This window comes from Nelumbo nucifera, chromosome 2, assembly GCF_055504915.1.
Source record: "Nelumbo nucifera cultivar China Antique chromosome 2, China Antique-T2T, whole genome shotgun sequence".
NCBI lineage: Eukaryota > Viridiplantae > Streptophyta > Magnoliopsida > Proteales > Nelumbonaceae > Nelumbo > Nelumbo nucifera.
The window spans coordinates 2,583,287-2,609,984 of NC_142650.1; the positions used below are offsets into that span (position 1 = coordinate 2,583,287).

Consider the following 26,698-nt stretch of genomic DNA (forward strand, 5'->3'; position numbering starts at 1 on the left):
GTAAATATGCATTCTGGTTCAGTTTTACTAGCCTTTGGCAAAGAAAGCACCTATGAATTGACAATGATATAAAACACAATTTCCAAGGTATGTTTATATTTAAAATGAGAGGTAATTTTACCTGAAAAAAAGAAGTAAATTTGCATTCAAAGTGGTTAATGTTAGAAAAGGTAAATTTCTATATGGGGATTCATGTTTGCGTCCATTACAACTGAAAGTCTGTTCAGTAAGAAAGTAAATTTATCAATGCAAAACTAACCCAACTTTATGTTTATATGAATCAGAATGCACTCTACACTTCCAAACACAACCTTAAAGTTGATCAATGTTAAGAAGGCACATCTCAATCTCGGGATTCCTGTTTGCACCTATCACAATTAAAAATCATTTAACAAGAGTACAAAATTATCATTGCAAAACTAAACCAACTTTGCATTTTCGCGAACCAAACATATTTGCATTTTACCATTAATTTTTATATTTACACTCTTCCCAAACGGAGCCTAAGAAGCCATCTATCCTCTCTACCATAAATTTTGGTCTGTTATACTTGTACCCTAGTGTTTCTCCGTTTCCTTCGCTTTATTGCCATAGAAGGCAACAGTTAACCAATGAACCGGTTCCGTAAAGAACCAATTGGCTTGATTTATTAGATGGTGGACCACATAGAGGACCTTTTGGTTCGCCAACATTTCTCATTAACACTAAACAATCGTTCATTCAGGTTCTCTTTGTTTCTCTGTGATATCAAAAGTTCACATCAGAATACATGGCTTTTCAGTGTGAAAATGATCATGAAGCCTTTGAGAAGTTACTAACAACGGATCAAACAATATTATAGTAACCATTCTGGCGTATTAATCAACAAGAAATCCAATCAAACCAATCATCAGCGTACCATGGAGCTCAGTCATCCAGTTTCCAATCAATCAATCAAGCTCCATTCGATGTACCAATCTAAGCGTCGACAGGCAATGCAACAGTATGGAAGAAGATCATCGTTACCCATTCCCTAAACTAAAAGAAGCTATGGTCTCTCCGAAGTCATCACAAAAATTTAGCGTTAAAGATTGGATGCCCATGTTTGGAAACATGTTAGTGAACTAGTCAAGCATAATCCCATCTAACTGAAGCCTCCTTGATTCTCCACCATCTACAAGCATTCTAAGGCCTGCTTTTAGCTCTGTTATGCCCTCTTCCAAGACTGCACAGACAGGAAAAATGGGTACACCTCGCACCCTTCTCTTTAGCTCTTCGTACATATCCTCTGCACCTACCTCATCGATCTTGTTTGCAACTACCAAGGAAGGTCTATCCGTCAAACCTTCTCTATGGTATTCAAGTTCCAAAACTAAATCTCTCAACTGTACCCATGGAGGGATACCTTTTCTACCATCCAGTGCTGCTACCAAGTCTACTACATAAGCCAAAACTTTTGTTCTCTCTATGTGTCGCAGAAAAGCATGCCCAAGTCCACGATTTTCATGAGCACCTTTTATAAGCCCTGGAATGTCAGCAACAGTGACTGAGAAGAAGTCATCGTAATTCAGCTTCCCTATATTAGGCCTTAGGGTAGTAAAGGCATAATGGCCTACAGCAGGCTTGGCCCTTGAAATGGCCCCTAAAAGTGTACTTTTACCAGCATTTGGCATCCCTACAAGGCCTACATCAGCAATACTCTTAAGTTCTAATATGAGAACAGCCTCTGATCCTGGCAGACCGGCACTGAATGAGGATTGATCTTCATCATCTAGCATCCCAAGATCTGGTGAACTAGGGCTATGATTACAATAATTTGTATACTTGTGGTTCTTGGAAAATTTTGCTGAAGAGACATTGCCAAGCCCACCTTCTCCTCCTTGAGCAACAAGTACTCTTTGCCCTGGTTCTGTTAATTCTGCAACATTATATTGTACTTCTTCCATCTCTTCTTCCTGCATTTCTTCTTCTTCCCATTCTGCTGCAGATGTACCATCATTGATTTCAATGTCTTCACTACCAACCTCTTCATAATAGACAATAGATTCTTCCCTGTGAACTTTGTATTCTTTACTCAAAGGAGAAACCTGAGAAAGAAATCTCATTGATGATTCCCTAGGTACCTTCTGCAAGCTAGATGATTTCCTGTTCTTCCTCTCAAAGCTAGAAGATGAACCATCAACATCCCTTCTTTCCACTACCCTTGCTGTACTGGTAATATTTGCAGTTTGCTTCTCCGCTTGAGATGCCTCAAGTGTACCAGGGATCTCCCAGGGATCTAGAACCATCAAAGAACGGTTCTCAACAGAAGAAGGATACTCACCCTCTACGAGATGAATTACAGTGCCAATAGGTACTTGCACAACCTAGAAGATAAAATCAGGTCTCAATAAACTGAACCATGCTTTTGTACCCTAGGATCTAATAAAAGTTAACACAATGGAATCTCACAAGAACAACATAAATGCTTCCACATAATAACCTTGTCAGCCCCCCGGCTTCCTATCTTATTCTTTGATGCTCCATGCCCCCCTCTGTTTGCATTCTGTAAGATGGGATACCCATCATTAATATTTGTCAGTATTTGAATACCAATCAAGCTTATACTGAGAAATTGTTACTAATGAAAGGAGAAGAAGAAGAGTTAGGTACCGCGTGATGCTGCAGGCTGCTGAAATCCCACACTGCAGACGAGCACTCTAAAATCACATCACCACCTCTTCCACCATTCCCACCTAGATTAATTTGCACAAGAAAAGAAAGAAATGTTATAAAGAAAGCAAAAACTTCCAATAAACCACAGCTTCAAATTAGTAACTTAAGTCTTTTTTATAAATGCCCAAAATATGGAATCTATCTGGGAATAAAGTTAGTAACTTAAGTCTTTTTTATTAGTCCAATCCAATAAATCTATAATTTCTCAATCCCGCAGCCACTTTGATTCAAAACCAATATATATAATAAGGAACAAAATGAGTAAGAAATAGGAGGAAACGAGAGTAACTTACCATCAGGTTTGCCATGGCGATCATGCCGACTGCGGTGAAAGCTGTAACATCCATTCCCGCCAGTCCCTCCCTTAGCCCATAGTCTAAATCTGTCTATCATTCTCCTCTCCTGAAAAAGTCCAATGTGCAAACCAGGTGAATACAAGACAAGATATACAAAATGAAACTTATCTTGCTCTACCAATATGAAGTATCATCAGTGGACATAACCACCAAAAAAAAATGTATGTACAAAACATTCCTTTTATTTTATTTAATTAATTAATTAATTATTATTATTATTATTATTATTTTTTTTGGGGGGGGGAAGGTGGTTGAGAGAGACCTGTAGAGGGGCCTGCTTCGTTTTCTTGTTCGGGGTGTCCGAATAAGACAGGAAGGAAGAAAGAAGCCATGGAGACTTGTGTGATCTTCTTAATGCTCCAAAGTGGGAAAGTCGTCTTGCACAGTGCAACATTTCTTCCGAGGTCCTCTTAGACCCAATGACATCTAAATGATGGGCTTACCTCTGCTCTCTATAATGCCTGAACTTTGGATTTGGTTTTCCTTGTCCTGTTTGCAACAGTGATGGTACCACAATATGATGCCTTTAAATTCAAACTTTGTTCGAACATGTTTCTTAAAAAGCAAAGGAAATAATTGAGTTGGTGCTTCTCTATGCAAAAAAAGGAGTTGATAGTTGAGACATGAGTTTCATATCACAGATAAGGGGGAATCTCGCTCAGAAACTTCAACAAACTGGGACTCGGTCCCAACAGTAGTAAAATATAACCCCACCATGTAGGCCTGCTTTCGGATCACCAAGCAGCTTACCTAGACGGAGGAAGGCAGTCCTCCATTCTCTCACTTGTTCCCAATTATGCACTCAGGTTTTCTTTTTTCGACAAGTCCCAATTATCCACTCGTTCCACCTTTTCTTCTCCAATACTTGCAGATATTTAATTGGACAAAGGATGGTTAGAAATACAACTTCTGGGTATGTGTAACTTGCCAATTGTAGTTGCAAAAGAACGTTAATAGCTCCTTGTTGGGCCTTTTTCAGTTCACCTATTAAGGAGGTGTTTGGCAAGTCTTTTTAGGAAGATCTTCCAAACGCTCAAGACCTCAAAAGACTGGTGAGTTTTCACAGGTAGATCTTCAAAGACCAAAGACCGTTTGGTACTTTGGTTGCAATTTTTTTCAAAGATCTTCTCAAAAGCTAGAAAGGCCAAAAGACCATTTGCCAAGCATACTTGTGGGCCGCACTTACACAGGTGAAATGTCATGTGTGGGACCTCGTAACACAGCCAAACATGTAAATAGTACTTGTGGGTTCCAGTTACACATTTACCTACAAAAAATATTAAAATGGGCCCCACTCATGCATTTCCCTATGCAAGATATCAATGTAGTCCCCAAAAATACATTGATATATGTGGTTATCAACTATGGGCCACACTATACAAAAAAATCAATGTGGAGCTCACATAATTCCATACACAAGGGGACATAAACCCACATCTCAAGTCCACTAACACTGAAATCAAGTCCATTAACACACATCTCAAAACACTGAAATCCATATATTGTGTTCATAATTATTGGGGCCAACCAACTAATATAATCCATGAAAAACAAATAACTGAAGATAGGGAAGATGATTAAAATGGTTTGGGAGTTCAAGAGGATGATTGTAATTCAGAGGATCATGTATCATTTCCCATTCAGGTTGAATCATCACACACCTGCAATAGTAGTTTGGACATTGGACCTTATACAATGGAGAATGCAAGTATATGTACTGTTTCAAAATAAATCTGACATAGTTTTCAAGGTGCTAAGGCAAGGCTAAGCGATTGGGGGCGCCTTGTCACCTAGTCGCCTAGGCGATGGGTTTTTTTTATGTTAAAAACATAGATCCTAGGGTAGTTCCCTAGGTACCATAACCATATTTCTTTAATAATTATTCATGATTTTCATAAGAAAAGTATAAATTTCATATTAAAGTATAGAAAATCAACATATTCATGAGATGAAAAGGAAGAAGGAAAATAAAATTCAAAAAATATAGGGGCTGAACCCTTATTGTTGTTATAGGAAAAGAAGAAAATAAGAAGTATTGGTGGTAGTAGAAGTAGGAGGAGGAGGAGGAGAGGAAGAAGAAGAAGAAGAAGAAGAAGAATATATGGAAGAGGAAAATGTGCTGATTAGATAAAATTTTAAGTTCTTCCAAGTCTTTGAGGATTCAATACAGCATTTAGCAATGTTTGTGTTGATTAAACCCTAATAAATAAGAAAATAATAAAAAGAAATTAGTATATAAACACACAAAATGATTATTTTAGTTTTTTATAGTAGGAAGTAGAAAACTGCTTTGGCAATTAGGCGAGGCAAGCTTCAAAGGGCGCCTGCCTAGGCGTCACCTTGACAACTATGAATCTGATAGTGCTTACTGATTTCTTTCAAGAAATGGCATTGGCACAAATGTATTATGTAGTTCAATACCTGCGTATGTTTGAAGTAACTGCAAGGTGGTCCTACTAAAGTAAGGAAGTTGCCTGCCATCATAGAAAAGAAGTTTTTTGTAAGTAATTCAATTTACATATATGCATTCATACATCTTTACAAAGATACTGTCTAATAATGGTTCACAAGCATCTTCAAGAAAATCCAAAACCTAAGATATCTTTCTTTCTTTTTTCTTTTTTTTTTTTGAGAGAAAAGTAGCTGAATTCATTAAGAAAAGAGAAGGGTACACAAGAGGTGTGCACATACAAAGAAAAGAAAAACAAAAACAGGGATCAGATCTTTAGGAATTATACAGGAGGAAACTTTGTGAGTACAAATCTTCTAACAGAGCACCTAATTTTGCTAGTCCATCTGCAAGAGTATTAAATTCCCTTGGAATCCAAATCAGGTTTGCATTAGAAGCAGCCAGTAAATCCCTTGCCTCCATCAGAAAGTGACCAAGTCTCCATGGTCCGGTCTCTTGTTTTCCTAACCATTTTATAGTGTTTGCTGAATCGCCTTCAATGGAGAGGTTCTGAATACCTAATCTGTTAATTATTCTGATCCCTGTAAGTGCAGCCAACACTTCTGCCTTGGTAGAATCTTCTATGCCTATTGGCCCACTATACACCCAGCAGATATTTCCATTTTCATCCCTTTCTTTTTCTATCAGTAACAAAGTAATGTCTTTTTTTTTTATCAACCAAAGTAATAAGTCATTTGTTCCAGCCACTTCAACGTTATCAAATAGCCCCTTAAGTGAATGGCTCAGGTTAACCAAAATTCAGTCAAACTAATTCGAGTTAGCTCCAAACCTAAAATTATCTGTTCCTGCTTCCAGCACAAGTTCAGGTAAGAGTCTCAGGTGCAAACCAGGTAACTCTGCTACATAAGAGTTATCAACAGCTTTACAAGGATTGAAATGGGTGGGACTGTGGGAGTGACACTTGAATAAACAAACCCAGCCCTTCTGAGGGTCCATCTACCATTGAATTTGATAAAAAACAGTCAAAGACCTTAACAACAAGCTTTCAGATTTATGGAAGGGAAGCTTACTCTAGTCCATGTAACTCATTTTGCCTAAGAAGGGTGATTGTAACATGGATTTAATACTGGTGAAAAATACCAGCCCATCAATACAATTCTATTGGTTAAAAAAAAAAAAAACCTGTTTTGTGCCTTTTTGTCAAATGTCAACATGTAAATAGTTTACTAATTTACTGTTTTACAGAACTGATTAATTAATTTTAGATATCAAGTATAATCAGGTCTTGAGTCACACTTGAAATAATTGGCTTTTAGCACACAGTAATAACAGATGACAGGTAAGGCTATGAACATATCTCCTTTTGTTCACTCAGAGAAAGAACTCCAATCATGGTTCCAGACCTGTTTTGGGAATAACCAGGTGCCCAATAGACTTGTTTAGGGAATAACTAGAGCATTCAGAAACTTTGGTCTTCTGGAAGCCTTATATCCAACTAATAATTTAGAGAATAGGAATGCAAAAGTTCTCTAATCCTACCAATGGGGTTCACTTTAATTGCATTTGAATCTTTCTTTCTATTGCAGAAAGCTTTGCACTTTGTTTACTTGGAAGTCCTTGTCTTGGATTCAGCATGGATGGGTAGTCCTAATATTTACTTCCACAAGTTTATATCTTGTCCTTGGGGCTACGAAGGAATTTCCTCTTACCTCTGGTTGTATTAAGCCCTTCCTACATGGATCTAAGGTATTGATTGCATTCTGGATGCAAACAGGAGAGAGATAGGTGGCTTGTTTGAGATTGAAATATCTTCAATCTGTCTTGAAACGAGATATTGACTTCTTTGATAGAGAAACCAGGGATGCAAACATCATATTTTGTATCTCAAGTGATGCTATACTCATGCAGGATGCCATAGGTGATAAGGTACATAACTGAATGTGTATGTATATATAGGGAAACTGGTGGATGACCAAATAACCTGATGTCTGAATAAGACCACTAAAATTGTGTTTCCTTTTTCCTTTAAATCTAAATGCAGGCAGGCCATGCTTTGTGATACCTTGTTCAGTTCTGTGTTGGCATTATTATAGGATTTACAACAGTATAGCAACTTTCACTTTTCATCTTGGCTATTGTTCCATCGATGGTTATTTCTGGTGGAGGGTATGTAATAATCATGTCAACCTTGTCAAGAAAAGGTGAGGCTGCTTATGCTGAAGCTGGGAAGGTTGCAAAAGAGGTAAACTCCTACCTTTGTCTCAGATCAAGATTTGCATTCCCTAATGTGGTACTGTATAGATATTGCCTTCAAAGTTTAAAAGCTTGATTGCACGGTGACAATACCCTCACTCAAGTACTAGAGTTGACCTAGCCTGGTAAACAGAACTCTTCAGTATATTTTTCTAGGATATTACCTGCTTCCCTTTTAGTCTATGTTGGAGGGTTATGACAAGAATACAAATCCTGTTGCATATGGCTGAGAATATTATTTTAGCATATCTGAAGCCAAATGACATCAATTAAGTTCCAATTAGTGGCCCATGAAGTTAACTAAAATTTTTAGTCTTCCAATGATGCAATCTTGTTTCACATGCATTGAACTGATATAATTTTCTCTTTCCATGGATCAGATTATTTCATAGGTTCGTACAGTGTATTCTTTTGTGGGGGAGGACAAAGCAATTGAAGAATATTCCAGGTCACTCACAAAAGCTGTCAATTTGGGGAAAAAGAGTGGAATTGTAAAAAAAGTGGGTATTGGATCCATATATGGCCTGTTGTTTTGTTCTTGGGCATTATTTCTCTGGTATGCTGGCATCTTTGTCAGGCATAGGGATACTGATGGTGGCAAAGCATTTTCAACAATTCTCAATGTTATATTTAGTGAATTGGAAGCACACTCCAGATTTAGAACAACTTGTTTTGAAGTTTATCGTTCTTCATGAACTTATCCTATTAAAGAGGCTATTTGTAGTGCTCTAGGCCAAGCTGCTCTCACAACCCAAAGGTAAACATGACAGGTAGTGCATTGGCCAACATCAATCAAACACTATAATATTCTTGCATTGATACCCAAGACATTGAAACTTCTAGGTTTTTTGGTTTAGCAAACCTTCTATTTCCTGAAAATCATTCTCGCATGATACCTAAAGAGGAACTTCACACTTTACCAAATTAGAGGACTGCAGTTAATTAGCTGATATCCCACCATTCACCTAAATTGGACTTACCAAGCTACAAACCAAGAAGCAAATTATGCTCTGCCTCTGTTGTTCTCCATTGAAGTGCATAAATCAGAGATTCAAGCTTATAATTGGTGGCTGACCAACCAACCTGTAGACAAAGGGGAAGTGTGCATTCCATTTAAATGAAAAATAAATAATTAGGGATCTATGCTTAGAATAATTGATTACGATTTAGAAAATCATGACAGAAATGCTTACTTGATGAAAACTACACAAGTAGACAACTTTCTCATATTTCAGCATGGTTGAGCATTCCCAAACCCTCAAACACCGGATTTAACATTTGTTGTAATGGAACTACCTTTCATTATTGGTTTCACCTGCATCACTTGCTTATATCTATTCTTGATCCCATTCTCAATCCATCTCTGAATTTCATCAGAAAATCCAGCATCACCTGCTGAACTCAGTGCATCACAGACTAATCTATATGTATATTCTCTAGGAATTGACCCGCCTTCAACTAGCTCAACAAGAAAATCCTGTGCTTCCAAAACTCTTCCTGCTTCACATAATGCATGTATAATAGGGGTGTATGAACTTGTTGTGGGTATCCCATGGTTCATCAATTTCATCCTGTTTAAAATCTCAATGGCCTTGTCAATCTCATTAGTTTTGCTGTAATACCTGATAAATGAATTGTAGGTAACCCGGTTAGGGATACATCCTCTCTGAATCATATCATCAAAAAGCTCTAATGCCCTTCCAATCCTATAGGTCTTGCAACAGCAATCAATTAAACAATTATAAGTAACAACATCAGGAACAAAACCTTTAAGCAACATAATCCGAAACAAGTGGTTTGCCTCCCACAACCTCCTCCTGGTGGCCTTGCGGCACCCAGTCTGCATGCTATGCTTACAATAAGAGCTAATCAAAATTGTGTATGTAAATATATCAGGAGGGCATCTAAAACCTGGCATTTCCATTTGCTCCAATAAAAATTTCGCCTGCTTAAAATTCCTAACTTTACAAAGAGCACATATGACTGTATTATAGGCATAAACATCAGGTTTACAATGCAGCTGCTTCATCCGATAAAATACTGCCAATGCTTCATTAGCTAAGCCCTCCTCTCCAAGAACTTTTATCAAACAGGTGATCGTAGCAGTTGTTACAAGTCTGTTACATTTTCCATCCATTTCTTTAAGAAAATTCCACAGCATTTTCAACCTATTCCCTTTGGCCAATACACAGGCCATTTCCCTACAAGTACTCTCATTATGGATAAATCCAAATTGGGATTCAACCCAATGATAGAATTGTAACGCCTTTTCTGATCCTAAGTTGACCTTTTCAGGATCTCGGTATGCAGCAGGGCCAAAAAAACGCAATCCATCATGAAGATTGTCAGATTCTAATCGTAGATTTCTCTGTCTAAGAGGTGTCCGATGCCTAAAACCTTTTTGGCGTCCAATTGATCTAGCAGATTGGAAAAAGAATCTGGGAATAGATCTCAAAACCTCACAGACAATCTCAACAGTCCATGGATTGAAATTGAGCCTAGTAATTGAGGCGGCAGTTTGAGCATCAAAAGGTCTGTCTTGGAGCATAACAACTATCACTTGACTCACAAGGGAAGTACGAGAAAGGATGATAGATTTTGACCAGGGAATTGAAGGGGAAGAAGTATATCGACATCTTTGAACAGGGAATGTGGGAGGTTGCCGCTGTTGGAGGAGTAACAGTAGTAGATAATCAACAGCTCCTGATATTCTCAGAAATGAGGATGACACCAGCATTTTACTGTCACAGAGTTTGGTTAGTATTCACTGTTGAAAAGAAAGAAAGAGAGTTTTTGGAAGGGAAAGCAAATACAGTTGAGATCTAGTTACAGCAAACTACTTGGGCGGATTCGGAATTCGACGTATTGGGCGTGGAGAAATATGTGGAACGTTAACAAATGTTAAACCCTAACCGTAAGGAACTATTGAGTATGGATGAAAAAGGAGAAGATCATGGAAAAAAACGCGTGTAACAATGGAAAAAATGGAAGATTGAAGGAAGAAGGAGAAAGACTATACCTGTGTTGTGTCTGTGTCGATGCTTCTCAGTCGCTTGGGGGCAGAATTTCTCAGTCGAAAGTGGAGAATGAAGGGGTTTTTCGAATTTTTACCAGACGTATGGGGAAGCTAAAAAGACCGAATAGACGATTTGCTTCGTGGGGCTTTTACGGTCTTTTTCTTTTCGGGCTCCCGTCTGGTCTAGCGCTATCGGGCTTTCACGAGCTAGACGGGAAAACGACCATTTTTTGGTCTATATTGGATTGGATACTATCCGATGAAAATAATTGAAAAATATTTGTATTTTTTGTTCTTTTATATAAATTATTATATTTTCTTTTTCTTTTAATAATTTATTATTATTTTTTAAATTAAATCACATCGGATCATATTTGGATATCCAACATCCTTGATAGATGCATATTCGAATCGTTGTTTGAGATATCCGATCAGATCTACACTTTACAATATCGAATCGGAGTCGGATTCTTTCATTGTTGTTTGATTCATTTGGAGTTGAAATTGGAATCAACCAATAAATTTCAATCTTGTATCAATTTATTAATATTTTATTATTATTGTTTCATTATTTTATTATTACTTTGTTATTTTTGTTATTATTATTTTACTAGTACTTTATTACTTTTTATAAGTATTTAATAATCAATATTTTACCATTTTATTATTAATTTATTAATATTTTATGAGTATGAAACTACTATTTTAGTAACACTTTATTATGAATATTTTATTACAAGTTTGTTAATAATTTATTATTTTATTAGTACTTTGTTATTTATTATTTTATTAGTATTTAATCATTAATATCTTAATATTATTCTTAGTTTATGAATATTTTATTAATAGTTTATTAATATTCATTTTTATTGTTTTCATATTGATGTATTATTATTTAATAATTAATATCTTTTTATTATTAATTTATTGATATTTTATTAAAATACTATTATTTTACTAATATTTTATTAATATTAGGGTTTAGGGAGTCTTTTGTTATGTGTTCTTTACTTCTTGGTAGGCTCCCCTCTCCCCCTTGGGAATCCCATTTCATAGAAAATGGGAATTGGTATCCCATTCTAACCAAACAAATGGTTAGATCAAAACAGACCGTCCGGTTCCCATCAATGTTCAAAATATCGATACACCCAATACGCTGGTATGGGTATATCGAGCGAATCAATACCCTTTTTTTACATTATATTTATTTATTTTTTCGAAACAGGTTCAAGGGGGCCGGTTTAAGTCTCCACACCTTGAATCGATCAAACCCCCGATACACCCACTATAGTGGCATATCGGAAGGGTCCCAGAACGATACGTATCGACTGATATGGGCCAATACGTGTCGATACTTTGAACCCCGATTCCCATTTCAGCATCTATTCTAGGGAACCAAACAAACCCTTCGATTCTCAAGGTATTGCTTTTGTAACAGGGAGTAACAAGAAAGATTTATCTTGGCTATAGCATCAAAGGTTGGGGCATCATTTAGATCATGCTCTATAACCGCTGAATTCCTCTTGATTTTTGAATTCTAGTAAATTGTGATATATGTTATTTTTCTAAAAAACACAGATTGCCTTTCTCACATAGTTCACATGTTTCTGTTAAACCATTCGAATTAGTTCATTTCGATGTGTGGGGACATGCTCCTATTGATTCAAGAGATGGTTTCAAGTATTTTGTCGCGTTCATTGATGATAAATCTAGAGCTACTTGGATTTATTTGCTAAAGTCAAAACATAATGTTTTTGTAAGATTTTCAAAATTTTTATCAAATAGTTTTGACTCAGTTTGATACTCAAATAAAAATATTACGAACAAATAATGGCAATGACTATTCAAATATACCTTTTTTTTCTACATGTATTTTTGAACTTGTAATTGTGCATCAACCCTCATGTGTGGGCAACCCTCAACAAAATGGGGTTGCTAAAAGAAAAAATATGCACTTGATCAAATTTAAGGGGAGACTTAATGTGAATTTGCCCCTTTGTCATTGATTGATGATCTTGATGATAAAAATGGCTATGCTATTTGATTAATCGCCAATTGTTAATGGTGACTCTGAGATAGGTATAGAGGAATTGGTGGAAGAAAGAATTATCCAACCGTTTTGAGGCTCCTTCACGAAGGTTAACCCATGTTACCCATCCTCCTTATAGGCTCAAGGATTTCTATACCCATCACACGACATCTTTTCCCATCCAAGAGTATGTTTGTTATAATAATATATCATTTGCTCGTGATGCTCTTCTTAATAAAATTAACAATACTAAGCCATCGAGATTTTGTGATGCCAAAATATGCCAATTCGGAGTAAACGATGAACTTGAGGCCCTTGAAAAAAAAAAAAAAACCATACTTGGGATATTGTGAAATTGCCTAAAGGAAAGCCACGTGTTATTTGCAAATGGACGTACAAGATTAATATAATAATGATGGATCCACTGAAAGTATGGCTTTCACTTGGATTGGATTTGGTCCAATCCGGTCCAATACAATATTGGTCCATTTATAAATGGATTGGACCAAATCCAGTCTAAATAAAATGCAAATGGACCAGATTGGGTCCAATGCAATCCAAATTGAACCAAACACAAAATAACATAAGAAATCCCAGAAAATATATATAAAAAAAGTACTTCAATAAAAATACTTTTGATAAAAAAAGTAATTTGATAAAATGCAAATGGACCGGATTGGGTCCAACCCAATCCAAAGTGAATGAATAAAAGTACTTTTGTAAAAGTCCTTTCATAAAAGTATTTTTCATAAATGTACTTTCGTAAAAGTACTTTCGTAAAAGTGCTTTTGTAAAAGTACTTTTATAAAAGTGTTTTCGCATAACAATACTTTTATAAAAGTATTTTTGTAAATGTGCTTTCGTAAAAATACTTATGTAAAGATACTTTACTTTCATAAAATTACTTTTACAAAAAGTGCTTTTGTGTAAAAGTACTTTTATAAAAATGTTTTTGTAGTCCTTTTATAAAAGTGCTTTCATAAAAGTGTTTTTATGCCGGCTTCAGTTTTGATCAGTTTCAAATTAGACAAGGGTTTACTATTGGGAAATTGGTTTAGGTCTGATTCAGACCGATAAGAATATGGACCAATTTATTTTGGATTGGCTCAATCCAATAATTATAAGAGACCGTCCAAATTCGATTTGATAAGGTTTTGATCAGTTTGAATCCAATCCAAAACCGGTTCATTGACACCCCTAATTGAAAGGCATGAAGAAAAGATGGTTGCCAAGGGTTTTATTCAAACCTATGGATTTGGTTACAAAGAAACCTTTTCTTCAATTGTTAATATGAACATTGTTAGGGTTTTTATGCCCGTTGTTAACTATGATTAGTTCTTATTTTAAATTGATGTGAAGAACACCTTTCTACAAGGGGATCTTGAAGAATAAGTTTATATGGACCTTCCTTTAGGTCATCATCTTGAATCTCAAGAAGGGCCTTGTTAGTAAATTGAACAAAGTGGCCTCAAATAGTCACCAAGAGCCTAATATGTAAAACTTAGCTATACTTCAATGAATTTTGGATCTCATATGGATTATAGTAACAAATTCAATGTAAATGATGAACCTTTGGAAGATATTGGCAGATTTCAAAGACTTGCGGGTAGGGGTGAGCATTATTCGGTTAAAACCGAAAAACCAAACTGAAAATTTTGGTTACAATTTTTTTTGGTTTTTGGTTATTTTGGTTCGATTTTTTCGGTTTTGTAAAATTTCGGTTTCGGTTTTCAGTTTTAAAAATTTGGTTAACCGAAAAAAACTGGATTAGCCGAACTTTATTCTTTATACTATATATATTAGCATATAATACATATATAATATGTATAAAATATATTATATTGTATTATATTATGTATTAAAATATATAATTTATTATATACATTGTATAATATATAATATATATTATATGTTAAAATATACACTACAATATATATTAAAATATATAATGTTGAAATTCGGTTTTAACCAAAATAACCAAAAACCGAACCGAAATTTAGGTTTTGGTTATTTTGGTTCAGTTTTTAACCGAATAAACCGTTTGCTCACCCCTACTTGCGGGTCGACTAATTTACCATCACAAGATCGGATATAACCTTTGTTGTTAGTTATGTGAGTCAAATTATGCTCTCCTAAAGTTGGGCACATGGAAATTGTTACGGATATTGTGATATCTCAAATCGTCTACAAGAAGAGGAATTTATATGAAGAAGAATGACCATGCTGAGATTGGTGGTTACATTGATGCATATTGGGCATGTAATTCAATGGATAGGAAGTCAACCATTGTGGATTGTACTTTTTTTTTGTGGGAATCTAGTTACTTGGAAGAGCAAAAAATAAAGTGTGTTTGCAAGTCAAGAGCTGAAGCTAAGTATAGAGCTATGAGCTATGACATCTACCACCTGTGTGTTAATTTTGCTCCACTCCTTCCTTTAAGACTTGGGTTTAATCCTAAAACACCAATGAAACTATTTTGTGACAATCAAGCAACAAATCGCATTACAGCAAATTTGGTGTTTCATGAATGAACCAAACATTAAGTTGACTGTAAGAAAAAATTCAAGCCAAGACATTTTTACCAAAGCTACATCAAGGGATCAATCCAAACAGATGTTTAAGTTGGGATCCATAGACATCTTCGCTCCTAACTTCAGGGGGAGTATTGACAATAAGAACACCAAACAAATTAGAAACTGACCATACAATCAGTAATTTACATTATTAATTTCCCATTTTACTTGTAACGTATTTGCTGTAATTTCTTTCCTACTTGGCTTGTATCTTTTTCATGTAGTGAATCCTTGGTAATTCTCTTTGAGTTTTTGAGATTACCACTATGGAGTAGGTATTGTTATATTGGCTGTAACCGAACCATGTTTAATCCTTGTAGCTCTATTTTTTATTTTTTCCTCTTTGGTTATGTGAAACAAAGTGGAATCGACCTCTTCTCAAGAATTTATTTGATAAGAGCGTGAATGCTGTCTGCACCATTCCCCTTAATCTGTAGTTGATGTCTTAATGTGGAAAGGTACGAAGGATGGATCTTTCACTGTTTGATCTGCATATAGACAATTTTGTAAGTCCAAGCAAGGTGAGACTTCTACCTCCAGGGTTAAATGGTTGCGGCTTTGGTCTTCTCAGGCTCCTTTCAGATGCCAGTTACATGCTTAGAAGTTATTTCTTAATGCCATAAGAACTAAAATAACTTGTTGGGGGTAAGAAGAGCTAAAGAAACAACTTGCACCTTCTGCCATGATCAAGAGGAATCTAAGGATACCGCTTCTTCGAATGTAGCTTTTCTAGAGCTGTTTGGCTCCAGGCCCAAATGGGATTCAATCCAGATTCCTTCTTGAGTTTGCATAACCCAGACTTTCTTGACATGTGGAACTCATACAATGATATCAGCAAAGATCTGAGAAAGCCTATCATGGCAAGAATCCTCGCCACTGAGAAGTTTATGGGATGAAAGGAATGCAGTTCTGTTCAAAAAGGAAAAAGCCAGATCCGACGGATCTTTTGTGTTCAGGCAGACAATTACTCTCCTCTGCCTACTACCCTCTTTAGTCTTTACAATTACTATTGGTAGCTAATCCTCATAGATGATCCACCATTGGTTCCATATTTCATCTCACTCATGCTCTTTAAGTCTTTTGTTGATGGCTCTTGGGAAATAGATGCATACAAAACTTCAACTGGTTTAACTGTAGTTTCTTACTTTTCTCAAACGTTCATTGCCGAAGGACAACCTTGTATGGCGAGTTCCCCAGCAGAAGCTGAAGTATGGGCAATCGTCAGAGGTCCTCTAAGAAGACTAATTTCTATCAACATTTCTAGCGCTATCCTATTCTCAGATGCCAAGAAAGTTCTATCTAAATTAAAGGAACTACAAGAAGCATCAGGTGGAGAGAGCAACTTCTTCTTAACCACATCAGTTATCTTTTGTCCTTTTTTGTCAATATTAAAGTTAGTAATAAGTTACGTTGTTCAGGCACATGTAATGGCTAGGAAAGCAAGACTGTTAAACTCTTTTGGCCCCGTTCGCTCGGTAAGTTACTTACACGGGTAAATGCACCTTGGTAAGTTTTTCTTGGGAAACACTTATTTGGGTAAGTGCATTTACCCATGTTTTTTTATTTTTCATGTAAATAAGGCAATGACCATTTTAACCATAAAAATCCATTATTAAAAAGGGCATTTTTGTCCCATTCAAGTGTTGGCAACTTTCTCCCTAGGTGGGAAAGTTATTTATCCACTTAGGAGATGTGTATCATTTACCCACTTAAGTGATACCCAATAAAATAAACTTTCCCTGGTCCCCACATCAATCTGAAAAAAGAACATGGGATTTTTGGTCAATGAGAACCAAAATCATATTGACCAACTTTCCCCCCTTTCAAAATCCAAAAACAGAACACCCCCTTTGTGCCATCTACTTATCCCCCTTGGACGTTAAATCAGTATAGCCCTTGTATTGGGGATCATCATGTATCCTTGATGTTTTTTAGTGGTTACTTGTTCACTTTACCGACAAAAAAAAACCGTTGCCTAATGAAAAAGAAAAACGAGTGAAGTTAACATTAGAAGGCAAATGACCAGATCATTTGAATATTTGATAGAGCCTCTCCTGAGTCCTGACAATCCATCCCATCTAAATGCGATAGGTTATGGTTTTGCTGCTACTTAATGCTGCTTATTTGTTCAAACTTCAAAGTAGGGTTCTCCGCTCTCCTAGACTGGGACTCATCAAATGGTGAATCCCAAGATCACCGGGATGTTTGCTGGATTGCCTGGGTAAAATGGTTGTACAAAGGGTAGTAAGTGTTGATCTTTTCATTGTTTCATTTATCACTCTTTTAGTCTTTCTTAATACAATGGACAAGCCAAAGCAAAACATTACTATGTTACTAAATACTAGTATACACCACTGATGATTGAAATGACACAAATCCTTGTATTCCCAATAAATTTACAAGAAAGAATTACATGATCTTTTTTACATTGCTAAACTGTACAATGTATATACTTTTGGTAAGGAATCATAATCTTCTTTTCCATTTCTCCCTATTGCTTGACAATGTTTCAGCTACATGAATAATATTTCCCTAATTACATACGACCAATCAGAAGGGAAAAAAGAGAGAGCTTTGGAGAGCCTGATCAGGCTCCTAGAACCACGAGTCACGAGTAGGTAACTTCATCTAAGAGATCATCCAGTATCCATTCCTCCAGCTCAAGCCCCACACACTCAATATCAAATTGAAGGTTCATCCAACCATCACTTTTCGCAAGATCTCGACTCACAATGTAATCCAGAGAAGGGTCTAGCTCCGGCTGCAATTTCAGGTACCAGCTAACACTCGACCAGACCTCTTCAAGAACATGGTGTCCCACAGGCATTGGCCGGATGTGGGAATTGGAGGACAAGGGGTGGGGCCAGTATGCTAATGATAACCCATAGATCTCTAGTAAGACCTCATTAATTAGATCAAACAGAAGCTGGTAATCACAACTTCCAAGCGCCCCATGTCTAGAGTAGTTTCTGGGTGAGCAGATCTCGATTTCCTCAAACAATGAGGGATCTACAGGTTGATCTGGGGAGTACCATGTTCCAAGGTACTCGTTACCGCTGAACCCTGACAGCTTGAGCACATCTCTAACATAATTGAACTCGGATTCATCCTTTCTATCAACATTGACATCTACATGTTTACCATTATAGTACTCGTTCTTCACTTGTGCATTTGCAAGATCCACTGTATTGCCATTGTCAGAGGAAGAATCCACAGCAGAGTGGTTTTGCAGATTAACTGAAGAGTCCATATTGTCAAAATAGGTGCACATGGATCTGAACTCAGAATCTGCAGGGAAATTCCACTAGAAGTGTCACTCCCAACAACTTTGATGGTAGATAAATGAACATAGAAACTGATTTATATAAAAAAGTGGGGTGGTGGTTGGGGCATAAATAATTTTTGCTAAGAGGATACCTCTCAAAGTCTCAATTAATGGCCTAAATATAATTTGCTTAAGCCACAGGAACACTTGTGTGTGCATACTATTATCATTACCAACAAAAGTTTTTTTTTTTTTTTTCCATGGGGAATTTGCCCCTTTCATAACAAACAAAAAGAAGGATTTGCTAAATCAACAGCCCCAAAAGGACAAAATACTCTGAAATGTAACCAAATTGGCAACTTTTTCCGCCTAAAAATCCCCCAGTAAAACACTGATGAGGAAAATCAGGTGTTCATAAGAATAGTGTAAAGTTTGAAGCTCAAGATATATTTCTATAGAATTTTAGTGAATCCATTAAGTTGCTTACTGTTCAAGGCTTCAGAAAAGTTGCTTTCTGTTCATAATTACTGCAAACTGTAATCAATTTTTGAGACCCAGAACTACAGGTCTTGGAAAGTACTTCTTTTTATGTCAGGACCTCGTACCAAAGCAGTTTAAATGTTAAAGTCTAGACATCAATTTTCACACATTTCCAAAGACATCAAATAAGCTGCTCTTCATTTGTAAATAATAATGTTAAAACATCAATTAGGGGAATTAAATGGTAAAAGTATTCAGAAAACTATGAAGTTTTTTTTTTTTTAAGTAATAAAGAGAAAAATGCAATACTAAGGATTAACCACTGATCCAGAAATATTCGGAATTAAATAGATTTAGGACACTTTTTATGATATGCACCACCTGTGATAGCGTAATGATATAAAACCATCAAGTAGGCATATTTTTTATTAGTAGCAGGCAGAGAAATCTAGATGCAAGAGATGTGTGATTTATTGGTGTCCGGATCTGCTAGAAACAAGATGTGTAACACACCCTGGAACACTCTATCAGAAGTAAACACATCAACTATCTATACTATTATTAGATGTACCAGAAACTGACACATTTATTTCTGATTGGTGTGGTAGTCCATGTTACACATCTTATTTCTAGAAGAAGTGGAGTCCATTTATTGGCATGTAAGTAAGGAAAATTAATTTCCATGGGAGGGCTACCTTCTGTGATGAATTTTGCAGGACTAGCTACATCCTCTTGAAAACAGGAGTCTAGAGCAGAGACTGGACTTGGTTGTGCTAGCTTAGGCCCAACTTCTTGCTTATTGAGTGAAATAGAAGTGCCATCTCCTATATCATCCATATTATCGCTTGTTCTATTATCTTCAGTGTTCCCATCATCATTTCTATAGAACACCAATCCTACCTGATCTTTGTGAACTGAAATACTTTCACTTTCCTGTACCAAGTTTTCTTGGCTTTCACTTTTTACAAGAACTTCTGAGTCTCTGGTATCCTCTGTAATTGTAGGAAGACCAAGTAGCTTTTGTTCATCAGAAATAGAACTGTCAATATTTGCACTTTCATCTGCATGGTTCCTGGTTTCCATCCCTAAGCAAGGAATATCACAAGATATATCATTTTGAAGAGAAAATAAATACTCAATATTGGGCATTGAAAGAATCCTTCCAAAGGTTTTTGAGGCTTGTCTACGTGGGGAGCAACCACCATCATTCGTTACTTTTAACCTGTCACAGAATTGCTGTTTAGCTTCTTTGCCATAGCTAGACTCAAACAACTGAGAATATCTATTGAGTGATTCATTAAGAGAAACAGTTCTTCTCATGCGGTTCTGATTACCCTTGCAGATAGAAGATAGGGGACCATTGCTCTCATAATTCTTGGGACTAACTTTATTACCTCCTTTTGCAAATTCTTTCCACTGGTCTCTCACATCCTTGGAAGACCTACGACCATAGGGGATTTTATGGAGGATTGCATCCATGGAAATCCGGAGACGCTCTTTTTTGCTCTCTTTGATTGCTTGCTTTATCTTTTTCTTAATGTTCTGGAAACGACTAAGAACAACTTGGCTCTCCCCTCGCTTCTTCAACTCATGAGGTGAACCGAGAGAAGAATCCAAACCTGTACAAGTTTCGGTTATTTTAGGAGTTATGTCCTCAGGCTTCAGAATGCTCCCTACATTATCATCTGAAGATGAAGATTCAACTTTGCTCAACTTTGCGGTCTGTATCCCAGCATGCAACTTGCTCTCTCGTTTTGCAGAAGGCCCAATTTCCTTCTGGTCCATGAGTAGTATAAAATTTTTCCTAACTGAACCAGGCAAAGGGAAGGATCCTGACTTGGTTAATCCTGTCTTTGCACGAGAAGCTTGCACACCTCGAAACTGACTTGCCAGAGCAGAGTCAGGGTCCTGTAGAATTTTAAAAAATAAATCCTTATTTACATTAAATATCTCTAGAGCATCCAGAAATTTCTTTGTTTGGTGGGTTGAAGCTCCATCACCAAGGTCCTTTATATCATTGACCTTCTTCATTAAGAACTCCTCTTTTCCTTTCATCAACTTATCCCAAAGAAGAGCACGCTTCTCTACTAGCTGGATGCCCTGCTCATCAAGTTGGTTATGTCCCAACATAGGATTATATACTTTGCAGTGTCTGTGGCAGGTATCCGACTCCGACTCCTCAGGAGTGCACTGCATGCTGGCAGCAGACGTGGCAGTATTATCTACGCAGAAACCAGTTCTTTGCCCTTCACTATTTGCTCTCGTTTTGACAATTGGAGGTTCAAAATGATGGATGGATTCTGTCTGAAACAACTCTGATTGTGCAGGGGAACCTGAAATTTGGTGTTTTTGGTCCTCTTCTTTGGACATCTCTTCAGCAAGTAATGCTTTGATGCAGGCATTACCAAATTTGTTAGTTGGACCAGTTTCTGTCATTTTCTCTTCCATCTGAAAAATTTTGATTTAAATATTTTGTCATATTAAGTTTTTGATTGCATAAGAAAATGCATCTTAATTGTAGCAAGTGGAATCCACCATTAAGATAACAACAGAGGGCAAATTTGTGATACATGAAAAAGTCAGAACTGAAAGGAAGCTTTATGATCATCATCATCTAAGCCTTGTCCTAACTATATGGGGTTGGCTACTGAAAAGGAAGCTTGTACATGTGATGTATTAAGTGCTTGCTTTAACCAAACATCAGTGGATGCTTACAAAGATCAATTTACAGCACTTACACGGAAATTGCTGATTTCAGCATCTGTTACTTCTAGTGTCTCAGCAGAATTAGCAGTGTCCAGATCCATTTTTGGACTTTTTAGATCTAAAGAGGAAAAAAGAAACTGACAATAATTACCAGACACATGAAAAATTATAGTAGTAAGAAATGTCAAAAACAAGGTACAAAGGGTCTAGTTGTTACGAAGATAGGCATGCAAAAGAATCAATATATCAACAGGAACTGGAAACAAAAGCACATGGAAATTCTTCTGCTAGCAAACCAGTAAGAAAAATAGTTATGCATGTCTAAAGAACCACTGAAAAGACAAATTGATATCTAACATATGTTAGCAGGACAGCCATTCATGCTGAGGCAAATAAATACAGATGGGGTGGGGTGGGGGTCATTGGAGATTCTAGCTAGCTTGCCAAGTTGTTAAGGTATGTGTATTCAGATGCCATAGACTTGGCTATGGGACCTGTCATCACCAAATAACAGTATGATAACATTAAGACCATTCTGCAAGTGATGAGTTGGTTGACGATAGGTACAGCACAAATGCTAACCTAACTTTGCAAAGAACAAACCTTAGTTTCCCTGCACAATTTGGCAAAATATCTCCATGTCCCATACCTACCAAGACTTATGTTTAACTTCCTCTTCATAGTTTAATGTTTACTGCCAAGTAAAGATACAAGAAACCATACCCTAACATGAAATGCTGATTACTGAGTTGAAATGCATTCATTAACCAAAGTTTGATGGTTTCTAGGAAATGAATTGCTAATGTAAGGCTTAAAGGAAAAAAAAAATGATGATAACAAATAAGGAAAAGAAAGAAGATCAAAGTGACCCATCGTTCTTCTCTAAGGAAAACTGCATTTTATTGGACATATATGCAACCAATTGCTATAGGCACCTATAAATGAATATGTATGATGATGACTTAAGAATAGAAATGTACTTGAAGAACTTCAAAAATCACCCAGAAATCTCATTAAAGTGACAGTCTACACTCTACAAAACCCTCCACAATACGTGTACCCACCAAAGTCTTTTGGATCTAATGGATATGTGGGAGACGGTAGAAGAGACAAGGGCTTGTTTTATCAGAAGAAGTAGCAACACTCGTGAAAATAAGTGGAAGAGAAAGATGCCAAAAAAAAAAAAAAATTCTTGCCTTCCGCATTCTTGCCACCCCTATGCCTCCTGTGTGGGATTGGAATCACCTTTCTGACGTTATGCCACTGATGGAAATCGAGAATATCAAATACGCCCGACATGCATCCTGGATGATTGTTCTGAGACGGCCGCACACTAGAGGATTTGCGTGGGAAATGTTTTCCCATGTATCCTACTCGAGAACAGGTATCCTTTAATCCACTTTAAGAGAAAGGGCTTCAACCAATACCTTGCCAAACCTAATCAGAAAGAAAATTTAATCAGATTAGAGGGAACAAGGAAGAGGGGGGAGGAGGAGAGGAGCAGCAATATGAACAGGGTGTTGACTGATGATGCAGTATATTTATAAGATGTTTATCGTGAACACATACAAATGAAAATAGCTTGCAAAAACTACTGCCCATGTCAACATTGTTTACAAGTATCCTGTCTTGATTTTAGTGGGCAAATGTTTGTGAATTTAGAAACTATTGATCAGTTATAAAGATAAGCAACAACATCATCATTGGGGAAATAAAACCAAAGAACAAGAGGTAGAAAAAGAAAAGGTTGAGAAGGAAAACAACGCAAAGTATTCATGGCTCGATGACCCTCAGCAATATGTAACCGACGAATTGGTCTTCTGGATTTACTACAGAATGCAATTCCACTCTGACTGATTAAAGGCTTTTATAACGGAACAAAAACTAGCAATATTTACAGAACACAATGAGATAAAAGTGACTCCAATTCTAATAATCAGTCAGATACCCAAGAAGAAAAAGGTGTTGCATTGATCAGATACACAGAAATTACTAAAGAAATCAGATAACGAAGAAGAAAGAAATGTTGCCATGATCGGATATCATAAAATTGCAGGAGCTTACTAATAAAAAAATGCAATATAAAAGTAAGCAGATGGTGGGATCATACAATTAAAGCTTTTGTATAAGAGAAGGCAAACGTGATGAAGAGCGAGAAGGCTCTACCAATGATCCCAAGCCAGGGCTAGAACTCCAGAATCACAAACAGTGAAACAGAGAAGGGAGTATAGGGCTTGATAAGATGAGTATGAATATGATGATTTTCGCTGAAAAAGTTGCATAAGTCTACACAATAATTAATATAAACGATAATATGGAGAAACGTCGCTTTAACGTGTTTGAAGGAAAGAAGGAAGCTCTACACTGCTCTTCTCTTTTATTTATATTCAATTAGTCCAAAATTTTCTTTGAAAATTTGGGCGAAAGCATCAGTTCCTCTCCTTTGCCTTTCATTTTTCATTTTCATTTATTTATTTATTTTTTCGATCCCCGTTTCCACCTTGAGGGTTGAGGCGCCATTTACCCGCCAACTGCTCTCGCTCCGTTTGTTTTCGTTTTTGGTTTGCAGTTCGTTGTTCGTTTTTTCTTACTGGCTTTTTTACATTTTTTATTTAATTAATTAATTACTTAAATAGGCAATTTCTATGATGGCGGAAGGGAAGGGTATGATACAGAATAAATTGTGACCAATCATTCAATCAAATCCCCGTCAATTTTGACGAATACCAGTTGATTGGTTATTTGGTTATCAGGTTTTTAGGTATCATGCCTTTTCGGTTAGAGAAGGGGGTCCTAAAACGCGTATGCTTTAGTCTTTAAATTTTAAAATTTCTAACGGACGCCCGGGTTCCGGACCCGGTGTTTACCCTTTCTTACCCGTCGTTGGCTGAAGTTCAACTTCAACGGTCAACCTACGTCAAGTCGTTATCCAGAGCGCGAGGGAAGAGGGAACTATGGACGATACGATACTGTTCTGGGTTCGGGCCTACCCTAGTCGGCTAGTCCCTAACCCTACCATCATCGATATCGATGAGGCATATGCTAGTGGGACTATATCTTCTTGTGAAACGCAACGTACCTATTCAAATCTATTTCTTTCTTAAAGTTAAACGGCCATGAGTTTTGAGTTTTGATGATCCAAGCTCCACTTCCAGGATGATTATCATTTATTTGATAAACAAAATAAATACAAATTATTACATCGGTCGGGATGGTTTGATTAGTCGTCGACCACTACCAGGAACGAACAGGAAGAATATATTAATAACAAATATACGGAAAGAGGAAAAAAGGAGGAACAGGTGTAGGCAATGAGGGTCTGGAACCAGGAATCTAGCTGGCCCTGTCATCTGTGACGTGAGAGGTTACGGAAAACATGAATGAGTCAAATCATCTGGTTATTTGAGTGCCAAGTGGCAAGTTATATGGTTGACCAATGACCAGCAAGAACAAAAGAGTGTGGAATAACTGACCAGGCCCAAGATTGACCAACAAATTAAAATGAATCAATTGTTTGTGGTCAAAGTCAAATTTTCTAACTACTAATTATAAATTCAAATGGAGTTACACTACACTTTATTAACATCATTGTCAAATACACTGTACTCTATTACGTTTACAAAAAAAAGCTCTTGTGTTTAATGAATTTGAAGACATAAGGATGGTAATTTTTAACAGGGACTGATAAAGGAAAGTTTTCAGACAATCACCTAGAATGTGGATGACATGTAGAATTGATGACAATCTTACAATAGATTGCCATCCCAATCATATAAAGAGTCTATATTTACCTTCTAGTCATTGAATCTTCTATGAAGTTATTGATCAAAAAGATCTTCTAACAAGTCTGAAATCTAACCTCAATACAAGCTCTTTTATTTTTCTAGTAAAAGTAGAACATTATTTAATTACGTAAAAAACATGGAAATAGTGTACAAGATGAATGTGTTTGACACCCCTCCAGATTTAGGCTAGCCCAACCTACCCAACCCCATTGTATAATTTTACAAAAGGTAGTGACCCCCAATACAAGATTACTGCCACGATGGACATGGATTCTGAGAAGACCCAGCAAAGCTCTTCATCGACAATGATGAAGAATGAGAACTGTTCGGACTACCAACCCCATAGAAAGAGACGATTGTAATATGAGGAGGGACACAAATCTGTGTCCTCTCTTATGAGGTGTAGGCCGCGGAGCTTACGTAGCGCTAACGTGGCCGGGGTGACAGGGAAGCCATGTAGGCACCATGTGGCATCTGGAACCAGCTTATCCTAAGTAGTGCAAGAGCTGGGGTCCTCTATTGGGGATAACTTGAGCGCCAATCTGATGCTACTCGATCCTAGATAGTGCAAGAATCGAGGTCACAGTTAGATACTCCTTGCCAATTGGGCGAAGACGAGGCAGAAGAACGAACCCACACACCAAGATCTGTGAGTAAGAAACAAGTCAGAGGCCCAAGGAGTTATCACCGGGTAGGTACTCTGACGCTCAAGTCAATAGAAGGTAATGGGCGGTCGGGCCGAGCAGTTAGAGATCAGTGCTGGTCCGAGCAGAGTAACAATATGGAAGTCAGAAGTTGGATCATTTACCTTGAGTGGGAAGTACCTTCTTATAGCCGAAGATCTATGTCTTGGTCGGATGAGGCTTCTGGGGTTGTTGGGATGAGGTTATCCACCAAGGGCTTTGGGATAAGACCTAATCCCCAACGGAGTTGTCCCCATCCTATCTTTTGTCTTGGTCGCGCTTATCCATAGCGTGGTGTTGACGTGGTTGGATGGATAAGGTATGATGCAATGCTGACGTGGCCAAGGTGTAGGCCGCGGAGCTGACGTAGCGCTAACGTGGTCGGGGTGACAGGGCAGCCACGTAGGTACCATGTGACATCTAGAGCCGGCTCATCCATAACCCAAAC

General features: G+C 37.1%; 3 protein-coding genes across 11 annotated transcripts; all 3 read right to left on the reverse strand.

The window, feature by feature from the left end:
* Nucleotides 1–691: 691 nt before the first annotated feature.
* On the reverse strand, nucleotides 692–10,871 carry LOC104594544 (GTP-binding protein Obg/CgtA). Of its 5 annotated transcripts, XM_088899444.1 has the most exons (8): nucleotides 8,694–8,779; nucleotides 5,472–5,524; nucleotides 3,801–4,711; nucleotides 3,313–3,539; nucleotides 2,988–3,096; nucleotides 2,632–2,714; nucleotides 2,462–2,524; nucleotides 692–2,345 (listed from the first exon to the last, which is right to left on the reverse strand). In XM_088899444.1, the coding sequence occupies exons 4-8, from the start codon at nucleotides 3,442–3,444 to the stop codon at nucleotides 1,104–1,106; spliced, it is 1,629 nt and encodes a 542-aa protein (XP_088755570.1). In that variant the 5' UTR covers nucleotides 3,445–3,539; nucleotides 3,801–4,711; nucleotides 5,472–5,524; nucleotides 8,694–8,779; the 3' UTR covers nucleotides 692–1,103. The 5 variants fall into 5 exon arrangements, with proteins under 5 accessions (XP_088755570.1, XP_088755569.1, XP_088755568.1 ...); XM_088899443.1 differs by lacking the exon at nucleotides 8,694–8,779 and adding an exon at nucleotides 10,733–10,871 and having other exon boundaries at nucleotides 3,313–4,711; XM_088899442.1 differs by having other exon boundaries at nucleotides 3,313–4,711.
* LOC104594543 (pentatricopeptide repeat-containing protein At1g77405-like) lies at nucleotides 8,950–10,867 on the reverse strand. Its single transcript, XM_010254872.3, has 2 exons — nucleotides 10,733–10,867; nucleotides 8,950–10,454 (listed from the first exon to the last, which is right to left on the reverse strand). Exon 2 carries the CDS (start codon nucleotides 10,448–10,450, stop codon nucleotides 8,972–8,974), a length of 1,479 nt encoding a protein of 492 aa, XP_010253174.1. The 5' UTR covers nucleotides 10,451–10,454; nucleotides 10,733–10,867; the 3' UTR covers nucleotides 8,950–8,971.
* Nucleotides 10,872–17,689: 6,818 nt separating the features above from the next.
* On the reverse strand, nucleotides 17,690–24,275 carry DAU1 (TRM32-like protein (DUF3741)). Of its 5 annotated transcripts, none has more exons than XM_010254876.3 (5): nucleotides 23,949–24,275; nucleotides 22,979–23,219; nucleotides 21,815–21,900; nucleotides 19,772–21,524; nucleotides 17,690–18,619 (listed from the first exon to the last, which is right to left on the reverse strand). In XM_010254876.3, the coding sequence occupies exons 2-5, from the start codon at nucleotides 23,145–23,147 to the stop codon at nucleotides 17,940–17,942; spliced, it is 2,688 nt and encodes an 895-aa protein (XP_010253178.1). In that variant the 5' UTR covers nucleotides 23,148–23,219; nucleotides 23,949–24,275; the 3' UTR covers nucleotides 17,690–17,939. The 5 variants fall into 5 exon arrangements, with proteins under 5 accessions (XP_010253178.1, XP_010253177.1, XP_088753044.1 ...); XM_010254875.3 differs by having other exon boundaries at nucleotides 23,893–24,275; XM_088896918.1 differs by having other exon boundaries at nucleotides 22,979–24,275.
* Between the last annotated feature and the right edge of the window lie 2,423 nt (nucleotides 24,276–26,698).